This window comes from Ornithodoros turicata, chromosome 6, assembly GCF_037126465.1.
Source record: "Ornithodoros turicata isolate Travis chromosome 6, ASM3712646v1, whole genome shotgun sequence".
NCBI lineage: Eukaryota > Metazoa > Arthropoda > Arachnida > Ixodida > Argasidae > Ornithodoros > Ornithodoros turicata.
In genome coordinates, this window is record NC_088206.1 from 4,764,132 (window position 1) to 4,778,635 (window position 14,504).

The following is a 14,504-nucleotide window of genomic DNA, read 5'->3' on the forward strand; positions in this document are numbered from 1 at the left end:
ACGCCTCCCGTTTTCAACAAATCAGGTCAGATAACGATATCATTCGAGATTATGGTTGGCTAGCATCGTGCTATGCGGTGAAGTTCATTTCTAAGAGTGCAGTTCTCGTTCGCTTATCGTATTGCAGACGAATTGAACATCGACTCACTGCTATTTCACACATTTCTGCCTAGTCTTTTTTATCTTTTCCTTTTGAATTTGTACCGTTGTAACACCCTGTTCTTCTGCTGATGCACTCCTGCCGTGTAACCTTCAATTGCAACAGGGCGGGTTTCCTATTTTCAATTTGTTTTGAAATACTGCAAAATTCTACACTCTTAAAAATGAACTTCACCGCATAGCACGCTCCTAGCCAACCATAATCTCGAATGATATCGTTATCTGCCCTGATTTGTTGAAAACTGGCGCGTACGCCTTTTTTTGTGACACTTATGCTGTTCATAATTGTCACAAAAAAGGCGTACGCCTTCCGTTTTCAACAAATCAGGGCAGATAACGATATCATTCGAGATTATGGTTGGCTAGCATCGTGCTATGCGGTGAAGTTCATTTTTAAGAGTGTATCTTCTACGCTCTCGTCTACTTTGTTTTGTGCTGTATGATGCTTAAACCATCGACAGACGGTATGCATTATCATTAAATCGAATAACATAAATTATGAGAGAGAGAAAAAAAAAGCGGCTAAGTACAGCGAAAAGTCGCTATATTTAAGAGAAACTCTATATAAGTATACTCGACGAGCAAACACCTGCAATCCCTTCCTGTCGTCTCATATTCTTCCCTCTCCGCCATCGTTAAAAACAGGATGGAATTTCGCAGAATTTCGCTCGTTAGGCGTCGATGCTGCGAACGTTCGCAATATTACCACACTACGCGCAATGCTTCGGTCTGTCGCAAATCCTCCCTATTTACTCTGCGTTTACTTTTCTTTTCTTTTCTTTTTTTTTTCCTCCGCGAAGAATGCAAACAAGGCAGTTTCGAAGAATCTGACCCCTTACCGAAGCCGATTTTATCACGTGTTTAGGCAATACCCCCCAGCAGCCTTTCAAGCTTCTGGGATTTCCTGACACCGAAGTGATGGAATGCCTGGCTGGCCGTGCATTTGCGAGCGTAGTCGTATGAATTCTCGTTTCTGTTTTTATGTACGTAGAAATCCCTTTAGCAATCATAGTCACTCTTGTGCCTCCCTTCCCTGTAATGATAATAATAAAAAAAAATTCTTTGCATATTTGGGCATCGTGCCAAACGCATTGCAATGCGGTGACTTTACGGGGCCATTGTTGGGGGTAAATTTTTGGCGAAGGCCTTTTCTGAAAACACTGTTCGGCGGTCGCGTGATGTCACGTGACAGTGACTACTTATTCGTCGCTCGTTTTGTCGAGGCCACCTCGCAGAAACATTCGCAGCGTCCCGAGTTCTGGGAAACGACGAGCAAAGCCATGACGAGTGTCGTATGAATTGTGCGTAAAGGTCAAAAATGGTTTCTACTTTTTCTGCATGGCAACTGTACACTCTGTGTTCTCGTGCAAAGCGCTGTAATTAACGTTTCCAAAGAAACACGCCCGTTACTCCCCCTGACGGAATAAGAAAATCGATCATTTTCCCCTCAAGAGAGTCGTTCCACCTGAGTCACTCATAACCGGCCGAGTCCACAGAGACCCGAAGGCGAACGACGCCTCTTTTCTAGTTCGCCTTTCTCTGGCGTTTCTCTTTTTCTCTTTCCTCGGGGTGATTTTCGTAGTTTCTCCTCTATTTGCTCCCCGCTGTCAAGGTGTCGCTAATTTCGCCCAACAATTTCGCTAGTTGGAATTTCACGCTTCCTTACATTTTGCCGTCACTCCCTCTTTAATGGCTGGGTGTGAAGCGTCCCCCTTTTTACGTCCTCCTCGCCCTCGCCAATCACCCGTAACACCGCACTCGGAAAAAGATATAGAAAGATATCGAAAAAAGAGAAACGCCGCCTTCATGGCCACAAGAAAAGTTACTATCAAGACGCGAAGAATGTTCTAGATTCTCTTATGTCGTGCTTCTGTTTGAGAGACGAGCATCATCTCTGCTTCCGAAAGTGTTGTCGTGTCGTCTGCTTTGTTTTTCTTGCGTCTAGAGAGAGTGTGTAGTTTGGAGAGGGAAGTTTCCTACGTTGGAGTTTTGTGCACGACGATGAGTGAATGGTATTCCCTGACGTGAGTGTTGAAATGCGTTGTTTGAGGAAAGATGTCGGAGAATTCAGATTGACCCTCTCTCTTCAAAACATGCTGTCTGCGTTGAATTAAGCGTGCAGTGATGCGCTTTCGCTGTTAATCGCACGGCTCGGCGCAGTTTTTCCCCGTCGCGTGCAGTTCGCGAAGAAAGTGGTTAGTCTCCATCCGAACGTGCTTCGTGCGCGCATCGTCTGCAATGTGGCCGTCGTCTGCGTTTCTGGATGCCTTGTTCGCGTTGTGTCGTCTGCTAGCACTGTCGTCTGCTATGACCGAAGAGGCTTCCACAAACGAAAGAAAGTAGGCCGACGGTATGTTAACCCTCCCAGCGGCCTGAGAAAATACTTTTACTGTTATCCTTTTATCTTATTGGTTGACATTGGGCATCATAAACTGCTTAATCTCCGCGTGTTAAGGAGATAGGATTTCTGGCGGGCGTCTCCACTTACTTCTCGGAAGCCGCTCGTCTTGAGATTGAGTGTCGAACAGGTGTTGACGCGAGCAGTGTTCAACGTCGTCACGAGAGATGTGGAGCTGATCCGTTGGACTGGATTCCGGGTCGCCTCGGTGCTGTGATAACGTTAAGTGCTGTGCCGGTGGGACTGTGATGGCGCTGGCGTTACTTAATCTGTAACGAGAGGAAAGGTGTCAGATTGACGTCATCCAAGATATCGGAAAGCGTTTTACCCCTTATCCAAGACGTGCTCCTCTTCAGACGGTGACGAGCGTTCTTCTGTATTCTGCCTTCTCCAGACGTTGACAGCGACATTGAGAAAGTTGACTACACGGAGGTCACATGTACCGTATTTCAAAGTCAGGACGTACTCCAGTTCTTGGATAGGTCGTCACTGTGACCGGCAAAACACGATCCAGAGGGACACTGCACTGGCACGCGCAGGATAATAAGACGTGTTGTACTGACGCCCGACGGGTATGTACGATACTGGCCTTCCAGGACACTGGGTTGTCTTACAATGATTTGGAGTCCAGCATACAGGCCTGAAGTCATTGCGTTCGTTGTCAGGCCACGAAAAAGTCTCGCTCTGGACTTGAAGGCAGAGCGCCAGGATGGTGTCATGCTAGGTATCACGTCGCCAGGACACTTAGCGAGGCACTTCCTGCAGTGGGGGACGTGACATATACACGTATCATCTAGGATAACTAAGAAGCAACCTAGGACTTTTGTTCCGCCGGACGATCGAAGGTGTGTGTTCATTTTCGCGTGAAGTGCATTGTGGAGGCTTGTCCTGGAAGAAGCAACAGGATAAGGAAGTTCAGCTGGACATAGACACACATCAGAAGCTTTCCTATTTTATACATCAAGGACACGGAGGTGACTTTGCTCTAGAGACTGAAGAACACTCATAACTTAGTGCAATCTAGTTCATTTTGATCGGGCCTTACCCTATATACCGGGACACTAAGGTGCTGCGCTATACGAGAGATCTCCAAAGCAGGACAGGGCCCATATCTGAAGGACCGAGGAGGCCCAACCTTGCGACCTCGTGTCATGTTGCAAGTGAAGCGAGTGTTGGCTGACATGCAGTACAGCCAGGTGTCCTGCGTCAACTGGAAGAAGAGTTGGCAGGTGACCCGTCTGGAGGGTGGTGGTGGACTTCCCCTGGAACGAGTGCCCGAACGCTTCACTGAGTTTAAGCTTAGGGAACACAAGACTCCGGTACACAAGCCGGTCGGGATACTAGTCAACAGGAGTCAGAGCGGGCCATGTGCCGCATGCATTCATGTAAGTAAGAATTGGGAAGCGAGTCCCCAGTGCCCAATAGGGCGACTCGAATCTTTCGAAATCCGCCAATCACGTTTGTTCGTTTCTTTTTTAAAGTTCGCGCCCATCTCCGGAGTCCGCCGGAAGACTGATTGGCCGGCGGGCGTTTTCTTGTCTGTTTGTTTACAAGTTTAAAAAGTAACGTGGTTTCGCTTTTGATTGTTTCTTCGTTTTTATGGGAAGAATTCATGCTCGAGAGTTTATGTGTTTCCTGTAGTCGACGAACAACGTGTTAAATAAATATGGGTATGTTTTCTCCTCAAAGCGAACTATTATCTTTATTAATATTATTATTATTATTATTATTATTATTATTATTATTATTATTATTATTATTATTATTATCATTACACAAAGATAGGAAATTGTGCTTCAAAACACTTTTCAGTAAAAGTGGTTTTCGCCCCCTGGATTTTTAAACTCTTCTTATTTTTTTTAAAGAAAGGATTCGAAAGATTCGAGACTTGTAAGATTCGTGGATTCGCAGAACCTTCCCTGGATTCGAATTCGGAAAGTTCTGGATTGGGATTCGGATTCGGATTTGGAAAGTTCTGGATTCGTCCCATTTCTGGAGAATAGTTCGGTCTTTTATGTCGCCAGCAGGCACAACGGCGACAGTGAGCGACAGACGGATTATCTCCGATGAATAGAAGGATTAGCCATTGTGTAGGGTACACCACTAGAGGGCGCTACGAGCGACGCCTCACCACTAGGGGCCGCTGCTGTCGCATTCCGCGGATGACGTCATTGCTCCTTCGGGGAGCATGGTGAGAGATAGCGGGAGGCATTGGATGGCGATGCGAAATAGAGCGCCCCCTTGTGCAAGGCTGTGGTGGCGCTGCGGGCGACATGACAGCTCCTTATTTTCCTTCCTCCATGTGACAGACGCTCTCGGTGGCGGCTCTCCACGGCGGTGTCATGGTCTCGTGACCGCGATACGCGGCGTCGGCGGCAAAAGGGTTTTGGGTCCAACGTTGTGTACGAGTCTTTGAGCGAGTTTATATTAATCTCACTCCGTTTATTGTTCAACTGATGGTTGTTGTTTGAGAGCTCAATTGCTATGCTGTGAGATTGGGGTGTACGGCACGCATACGGCATACGACAATATAAATAAATAAATATAAACAAAAGGACGTGCACGATAAATTACGCCACATTATTATGGCTTCCCGTGTTGCTACACTTTGCATTATAAAGGCGCTTTCGCTAACCAGTCCGTTCACAAACAGCCGTGTGCATCCCTTGGTGTATTTATTAGACTTGGATACTTTCCTTTTAATTGCCTAATAACGCTTTTGTGACTCGAGCGCGTATATTAGAAGGCTCCAGACTCGCGCAATATTATTTTGGTGATGGCGCATATGTTCAGACAAGAGCGGAGGAAAGTTGTTCCCCCCCATTTGCTTTATGTATTTATTCACCTCAGTATGTCATTCTCACATACTAGTTTAAATTTAATTAGCGATTAGTAATACTGCAGTATATGCAATTTAGCACACTACAGTGCTGTAAGATATATTGTACAAGCGCCTTGGCTGCAGAATCACTGGGTGGATATCTGTAAAATTTTAGTGCCTTCTTTTCTGTGGTGGTCACTGTCACTAATAGGGATTCAGTTAAGTGTTGTGGCAATTCCAATGTAAACAGTCATCTGCTATATTGGAAAGTGAGTGATTATGGTCAAACAAGTCAATTAACATGATACCTTCTACAATACCATCTGTGATTCCTAAATGTCAGTATACAACAAGTCAGTATATGACAAGGTATGAAGAAATGTTAACGTAGTGCATGCTATTCAAAGCAAGTTCTTCCACCCCCCCCCCATCTACAAACACCCAGAAAACAAAAACAAAAAAACTGGTCTTGGGTTTGCCTCTGGAAACATAATTTAACTACACAAATGCAGATATGTGCAGCCAAACACATTTGCCATAAGGAAAGCGTGAAGATTATTGCAGTTGCAACGGTCATGTCAGTAGGTCATGTACATCTTGGTATTTTCGAAATTTCCCAAACATTTCCATGTCTTTTATATTCAACATGCTGGACATCTAGTGTGCAACACTTGATATCGAATCAAAATCTGAGCCAGTATTGGGTCATGAACACACCGGTGTAACATGAGCAACAAAAAGGCAGACCACATGTCAACAAGTTGCAAACCGTTGTTTCATCTTGCACATTTGTCATGCTCATCTAGGTATTTTTGAAATTTCTCAAACATTTCCATATCTTTTATATTCAACGTGCTGGACATCTAGTGTGCAACACCTGATATCGAATCAAAATCTGAGCCAGTATGGGGTCATGAACACACCGGTGTATCCTGAGCAACAATAAGGTAGACGGCATGTCAACAAGTTGCAAACCGCTGTGTATATTGTCGTATGCCGTATGCGTGCCGTACACCCCAATCTCACAGCATAGCAATTGAGCTCTCAAACAACAACCATCAGTTGAACAATAAACGGAGTGAGATTAATATAAACTCGCTCAAAGACTCGTACACAACGCTGGACCCAAAACCCTTTTGCCGCCGACGCCGCGTATCGCGGTCACGAGACCATGACACCGCCGTGGAGAGCCGCCACCGAGAGCGTCTGTCATGTCGCCCGCAGCGCCACCACAGCCTTGCACAAGGGGGCGCTCTATTTCGCATCGCCATCCAATGCCTCCCGCTATCTCTCACCATGCTCCCCGAAGGAGCAATGACGTCATCCGCGGAATGCGACAGCAGCGGCCCCTAGTGGTGAGGCGTCGCTCGTAGCGCCCTCTAGTGGTGTACCCTACACAATGGCTAATCCTTCTATTCATCGGAGATAATCCGTCTATTGGGGGCTGCATTGGAAACAACACCCACGCGCACGACGGATGCGAAAATACGGACGTTAATAATGCGCACGAAAAGTAATCTCAGTGTCCACCGTCCACCAACGCCCGTGCCTTTCATTCATTAACTCTTTTAATCAGGAGATTTCGAGCAAAAGCGAGATAACAGAGAGACCATCCTCGTTGAATGCCATTCCACGTTTTAAAAATCCTGAAACACGCACGCGCGTTAAAATATCCATCCCCGAGTTTTGGTATGCAAATGAGCCGAAACCGCGGCCACCGGGAACTCAGCGGGAGCACAGCGCTCATTTCACGTCAGAGAATTAACCACGTGATTTGGAGCGACGGAGATGATTGGAGGTGCCGCTCAGCTGGCTACACTCTTAAAAAAAGGGGTGTACTTTAACTCCTTTCCTTGCCACATATATAACACCCTTTTTTAGAGCGTACAATTACTCTCAAAAAGGGTGTCTCCTCACTCCCTCCAGGGAGTAACATAACACCTTTCTCCCTACTGGAGAGTAATATTATTCCCCGGCAGGGAGAAGGTGTTATGCTACTCCCTTGAGGGAGTGAGGAGACACCCTTTTTGAGAGTAATTGTACGCTCTAAAAAAGGGTGTTATATATGTGGCAAGGAAAGGAGTTAAAGTACACTTTTTTTTAAGAGTGTAGATAGGCCTTTGTCGGCGAGGGCCATGCGCCGCTCCTGAGGCGCGCCGTTTCCGTTTCGGCTCATTTGCATATACCAAAATTCAGGGATGGATATTTTAACGCACGTGCGTGCTTCAGCCTGAAACGGCTCCAACCTGAAACGGCGGTTTCAACGAGATCGGTCTCATATTCTGCCGTCTCGCTTTTGCCCGATATCTCCTTATTATAGAGTTAATCATTGAATTTCAGTTAATTATAGTCACCTTCTAGTTGCATAATTTCTTCGACAGGATGTCCGCCTAGTTCAACTGTAAAAAAGACATTTATGCTGTTCTCGTAGCTTTAAAAAAAATCTATAAAGGATAAAATTAAACACCTTGCAAGAACGGCTCTTCGGGGAAAAATTCCAATGTGTAACGCCCACATCCTCTGCGCGACACGTGTTAGTAACCGTGGTTTTACCAAAGGTATAGGGTACATCGGAAAACAACACAATCGCTCTAGTGGCCTGTCGCAGTGTAATGTAACCATTTCCGCACGTGTCTGCTTAAAATTCCTCTCACGCTCGGAAATATCGATGCTTTGGATGGTGAGGAGGAACCGACTCTAGCGCCTCTCGTGGCCGTGCCACGGACGACATGAATGAAAGCAGAGACAGCGTATGGAGGAAAATCGCGACATTTCCACTGACCGTTCGGGTGGGAGATTTCCTCTTCCATGGCGATATGATCGGGAGAAACTTTATCTTACGGGACATCAGTTCGATGTATTAGAGGCTGCTGTCATTATGTGTTTTTCCGACGCAATCAAAATGTATCTGCGCGAGTGTCTCATTAATTTAATTTGTTTTTATTTTTATTCCGACTGGTGTGGTTTCATCGAAGAAAAAGTAAGGTATAATTGGAGTAGATTTAGGCGTATAAGGTGTGGCAGCGTATTTGTGTAGCGACAGGCTGCACTTGCCGCAGGGTTGACCACCGAAGTAGAAAAAGTTGATGGTGATGGTGATAGTGATGGATAGAAGAAAAAAATGAGGAGGTGAGTCATGACTCAATCGTATTGGCTATACCCCAGTACGCCTACGTAAGAAAAAGTTTTTTTGCGTGGGAACAGATGCGCTGGAGGGACGTCGCTAAGGTCATTTTCTATCACATGTGGGGACGTCGTGTGAAAAGTATATATACGCAAGTTTATTCCTTCTTTTGTTAGTAAACGTTGTCACCGAGTGCCTATTTCTGGCGTTCAAGTTGTCAGTAGGGTTCAGTGTTTTCGGCATTTACCGAAAAATGCCGATCAGTGCGTCAAGAGGGTTCGTTCAAGTACACGTGGATCCCCCCTCCAAGAAAGGAAAGGAAATTCTCCGCTTTCTCATTGTCCTCCTATACCTTCTCCCTAGTGATTATAGCTGCCGATTTTTCGGCGTATATTTTTGGCGCAAACGTTTTAAAATACCGAAAATATCCGAATTTGACAAAACATATAGATACCGAAAAATACCCACCGAATCTACCCAGGAATATATAGATGCCGAAAACGCGGAACCCTGTAAGTGGAGTGCAATGCGTGTACTTTGTCGATGAACGTGTTCTGCCTTGTTTCTGACCACAAAACGATCCCCCACCTCTACGCGTACACTGACAGACGCGGAGTTATTGGATAATTAATGGTCACATAATGAGGAATGGGCGGAAACATTGCCAGTAATGTGTAGGCATATTCATGTCGAAAGTATACCACAAAAGTAAATTACACTGAATATTGCGTGTCTACACATTTACCCCATCTCATCGTCACTATCTATTGTTTTTGTTGTTGTTGTTGTGTCTACATTTGCACGTTGTGATAATGAATTGTTCCTTTTCGTAGTTATGATGATTATTTAGTTAGTTTATGATAGTTCGTCCGGTAGATTAGTTTCGATTTTAAACTTATGCCATAGCTACCACTAACGATGTCAATCAACACCACGAATCTCATCGGACCCCTTTGCTATGTCCCCATGAAATGACGACGTATTGCACGGTGGTTTAGCTATATAGCTCACCATATTTAGCCGCGCAAGCTTCGGTGGCGTGCACCCATTGCAGACGACAATTGTTTGCAGGCGACACTCCGAGTTTGTTTGCAGACGACGTATTATTAGCTCAGCTGCGGGGCAATATGCAGTCAGACTTTCGTTGCAGATGTGAAGACGTACTTTTCATATAATAATGGAAATGCTTTTATAGAGGGCGCTGTGATAGTGCGCGTGTCTCGTGTCTGCATCTATAACTGGTATCTGCGTGTTGTGCAGCAATCACGAAATATGGAAGGCCACATTTGTATAACGGCGCACCCCTCATTACCATAAGCGCACTTGGCGACTATACAAGACCTTGTAGGACCGACTATCATCAGTACCACACAAACCCATTTCGCCCATAATCCGTCGATAACTGTTCCAGTCCGACCTATTACTGGCTTAATGCGGATTTTTTGGGGGGGCCTATTTAGAGCACCAAGCTAGCCATGACTGGCCGTCCTGCTCGAATGCACGTATCGTGTATTTGCAACCATCCTTCCGTAGCAGAAGGAGAAAAGATGAAAAAAAAAAAAGAAAAAAAAAAAAAAGGAAAAGTGGACGCAGAGTGTACTTTGAGGTCGGCCGGCCAACTTTGAAGGGGCAGTTTTCGCGGAGCCTTTTTCTGCGATGTCGTTCTGAGTGTTGTAAGTGGCACGGTTTTCGCGTGCGTTGAGGATGCCCCTGTTGATGAGGCAATGGATGAGGACGGACCTCATGGGTCCTGCTTCCACCAGTGTTGTGATGCGGCGCGCTATCATGACCGCTAGTCACCGTTTGGAGAACGGCAACAACGTGAGTTGACTCCCGCTTTGTTGTTCGAAGTAATACTTACTCATCCTATATACGTTAGTTATTCACCTTTATCGGGAGATATCTTGGAAAGCGCGCTGCGAGAGGGCTCTTTCTATACGCCAAACATGTATTACACCGGGCCCGAAAGCTCCCAAGAAAAAGCTGTGCCACACCTAGTTCGCTTACCTGCCACATCGGCGCTCTTTACATGATCCAAAAGGCCGTTAAGCAGAGCACGATCCGCTACGGTGAATAGTTGTAGTGTACCTCCCTCCACCCAGGCAGTTGCATGCTGCAGCTTCTCCTCAATGTGGTTTATAGCATTTTAAAGCAGCAAGTTAATTTTAGAAAAAATGCTAATCCGCAGTAAGTTAAAAGCTATCCGCGTTCTGCGACAGCGGATAATCACAGCAGACGACGCTGAGCGTCGTCATCACACTTTTTCTATTATGTGCTCTTAAATGAATATTCACGTATGTTGCTAGAATCGAATTCTTCAAAATGTGTGTTACAATCATTATTTGATTACTCAAATATTTAAAAAAAAATATTTTAAAATTTCACACTTTCTATCCAACGACATCGCCAGCATTCTGGGTTCTGAGCCACGTAGCGAGCGCCATAGCGGTAAGCAAGTAAACTAAGCTCGGGGACTCGGCACAACTTTTCTGTGCAAGCATCTGGTGTAATTCATGTATAGGCCTATAGGCTCTGTGAAGCTGTTTCTGCTTGGAGGTGTGTGACGATATTTATCTGGCCTCTATGACGCGTTCTTGAAACCAGACCTTGAATGAGCCAACTTACAATCCGGCTTGAATCCGGAACGAAACGCTTCTGTCGGAGGCATATCGTATCCGATCACCGAACCCTAAAACGTCACCTGAGGTGTAGTCTAATATGCCACGAATCACATCTGTTGCAGGAGAGTTCGTTGCTAAAAAACTTTCAGTTTCGAGTAGAAATTTGATTAATTACTGTGAAGAGCTCTTTATGCGATTCTTGTAAACTCTTAAAAATGAACTTCACCGCATAGCACGCTCCTAGCCAACCATCATCTCGAATGATATCGTTATCTGCCCTGATTTGTTGAAAACGGGAGGCGTACGCCTTTTTTGTGACAATTATGAACCGCATAAGTGTCACAAAAAAGGCGTACGCCTCCCGTTTTCAACAAATCAGGGCATATAACGGTATCATTCGAGATTATGGTTGGCTAGGAGCGTGCTATGCGGTGAAGTTCATTTTTAAGAGTGTATGCGAACAAGACCATAATCACGCCTTCCGCCCTTATCAACGTGCATACCGTCAGTCCCCAGCCATTGATAACGTCGGTTACCGCGGTAATGCCCTCGGTCGGGTGCGGCTGTTTCCACTGTGTCTCGATAAAGGCAGAGCCAGCATTTACGCAAACGCAAATTGCATGGAACACGCCTTGCCAAGTGACGGTTTTGCGGCTGTCAAATTTTTGTTCAGATCTTCTGAAAAAAACTGTGAATTCTGACGGAATAGTGTGCTATGGCCATTGGCTTCCGAATTCACAAAGAAAAACGTTACCTCTGCTTGGCTAATTTTCGAGTTCAAATAGCAAAATTAGCTTAATTAATATGTGACGCGAATGCAAACGGCCTGAATCTGGGGCCAAAAGTCTGTGTGTATGTGTATTCCAAGTAGTTTCATAATTTTCTGAAGTTAAACCTATTTTTAGAAATTTAATGACACTTTCTCACCGGACACCCTGCATATACCTGAATGCTTAAGTGAAACGGAACACCTGTATGCCGGCACTTGTATTACTGAGAACAATACTTCTTACACGGAACAACAATGAACGAAAAACGAACAAACAACACGGGCGAGAGGAGCAGACGAAAATAGTGTCTCTCACTTTTTTTTTTTTTTTTCGTCCACAAAGGGATTGTTGATTGTTAAAGCAACCGCATTGTCCGTTAACCATCGTCCCAACCATCTCCCGTTACTATATACAGGACCTTCCCTGTACCGCCGCTACATCCGCGACGTGAAACAACCACCGGGATGGAACTCGTAACGTAACTATTACCGAAAGCATACACCTCACGAAAGAGTGGAGTCTTTGTTCTTGGAATTACAGGCTTCGGAATGCAACGTCGTGCAACCTCGCATGTCTCTCGTATAATTGCCGGTTGGGTATGTCCTCCTATTCCGGCTTCAGCATAGACATTGCATAGAATGCGTATCTCTTCCGATAATCAACCTGTCATTTTCTTCTTCCTCCCGAGAGCCGTTTACGGCGTCCTTTCAACTGTGGTGGCCTTGGGTTGTGGTGGCTTTCTATTCCGAGAAATGAGGAGGTGAGGAGGGTGTGCCGGATGTACGTGGAAACAAAGCCCTCTTTTACGATATGGGAGAAGGGTTATTGAAAGGTGTCCGATCATATTAGAATGTATAATACTATTAATGCGCTCTAAAAGCAGAGGTTCATCTTATATAGCGCGCTCTGCGCGAACCGGTGCCTGCCTGCAGGAAAGATAGGTTTAAAACGACGATAAAACCAGAGACACGGAACAGAAAGAAGCCGTGTCTCTGGTTTTATCGTCGTTTTACAATGTACCAGCTCGCCTGCACCCTTGCTCTTCTACACTCTTAAAAATGAACTTCACCGCATAGCACGCTCCTAGCCAACCATAATCTCGAATGATACCGTTATCTGCCCTGATTTGTTGAAAACGGGAGGCGTACGCCTTTTTTGTGACACTTATGCGGTTCATAATTGTCACAAAAAAGGCGTACGCCCCCCGTTTTCAACAAATCAGGTCAGATAACGATATCATTCGAGATCATGGTTGGCTAGCATCGTGCTACGCGGTGAAACTCATTTTTAAGAGTGTATATAGCGCGCTCTGCGCGAACCGGTGCCTGCCTGCAGGAACGATAGGTTTATCGTTCCTCATTGAATGGGGTACCTGGGGGAGGGGGGCGTACGCCTTTTCGTGTCAATTATCACGTGTCCAAGTTGGTACAAAAAGGCGTACGCCCCCTCTGTCTTCGAATCAGAAGCGTCAGCCCTATTATTCGTGGGAATGGTTGGCGCGGAGCGTGCTACGCGGTGAAATTCTGCACTCTAAAAACAGAACTTCACCGCATAGCACACTGTGCGCCAACCATTGTCACGAATGATAGGATTATATCGCTTGTGATTGGAAGACAGAGGGAGGCGTACGCCTTTTTGTGGCAGTTTTCATATATCCAAATTGTCACAAAAAGGCGTACGCCCCCTCTCTCTCTTCGAATCAGAATCGATAACCCTATCATTCGTGGCAACGGTTGGTGTACAGTGTGCTGTGCGGTGAAGTTCTGTTCTTAGAGTGTGCTTTTATCCACCAGACCATCAGCAGCGTGATGACAGCCACTCCAAAGGAATCAGGCGATTGGCTTATCGGAAACGTTATCGTGAAACTTCTACGTTTTCCTAAAACGTATAAGACCGGTTTCACACTAACGTTTCTTTTTTTTTTTTTTTTTCTCGTCCGTGTGTTTCACGGGGCCAAAACGCGGACCCATTGGAACCTACCGGGACCGATTGCTCCATAGGTTCTGTTTTTGAAGCAAACAGACGAAAAAAAAAAAAACAGGAAGAAAACGTTAGTTTGAAATGGGCCTAAAACGTAGTGTGAAATGGGCCCATTTCATCCTAACGTTTTTGTAAACTAACAGGCAAAAATGGGAGAAGTCTAGCACTCGCGAGTGAATAAAATAAGTATTTAAAGAGATTGAAACATATATTTTACTAAAAAACAAGCCTTCGGACGGAGTCCGTCCATGTCCGTTTGCTTCACAAATAGAACCTAAGGGCAATCGATCCCGGTCGGTTCCAATGGGGCCGCCTTTTTGGCCCTGTGAAGAACACGGACGAGAAAGACCTTTGTGTGAAACTGGCCTTAGTGAGTTTTATTAGATCGTAAGCACTGTGCGAAAACGGTATGCGATGAATGAACGTAAACAACGGGAATTAGCCGAGGCAGTGGAAGAAGAACAACGTCGAAGGAGTAAGGCGATTGGTTTATCATATTTTCGGAACCGTTGTCGTGTGGAATCTTTCGATCTACTAAAACTGGCTACTATATTCGTTACTTTGCGTGAAAAGTAATACCAATGAAGTACTTATAGAAAACAGGTACAGTACCGAGAGTATCACAATATAT

At 45.4% G+C, this 14,504-nt stretch overlaps 1 protein-coding gene and 1 long non-coding RNA gene across 3 annotated transcripts in view; one reads left to right on the plus strand and one right to left on the minus strand.

Annotated features, from left to right (window-relative positions):
* LOC135398902 (adenosylhomocysteinase-like 1) overlaps nucleotides 1-14,504 on the plus strand; it is a 133,803-nt gene that overhangs the window by 12,648 nt on the left and 106,651 nt on the right. The window contains exon 1 of one of the 2 annotated variants that reach the window (XM_064630450.1): nucleotides 3,694-3,942. The exons of the other annotated variant lie outside the window; for it this stretch is intronic. Within the exon in view, the coding sequence (XP_064486520.1) occupies nucleotides 3,709-3,942 (234 nt within the window). The 5' untranslated portion in view covers nucleotides 3,694-3,708. Of the gene's footprint in view, nucleotides 1-3,693; nucleotides 3,943-14,504 lie in introns of those variants that run through there. 2 annotated transcript variants of the gene reach the window in all.
* Nucleotides 1-14,504, minus strand: part of LOC135398904 (uncharacterized) — a 34,516-nt gene that overhangs the window by 10,712 nt on the left and 9,300 nt on the right. The window contains exons 2-4 of the long non-coding RNA XR_010424145.1: nucleotides 3,603-3,819; nucleotides 2,886-3,445; nucleotides 2,648-2,826 (exon numbers count right to left, since the gene is read on the minus strand). This is a non-coding gene — a long non-coding RNA (uncharacterized LOC135398904). The remainder of the gene's footprint in view (nucleotides 1-2,647; nucleotides 2,827-2,885; nucleotides 3,446-3,602; nucleotides 3,820-14,504) is intronic.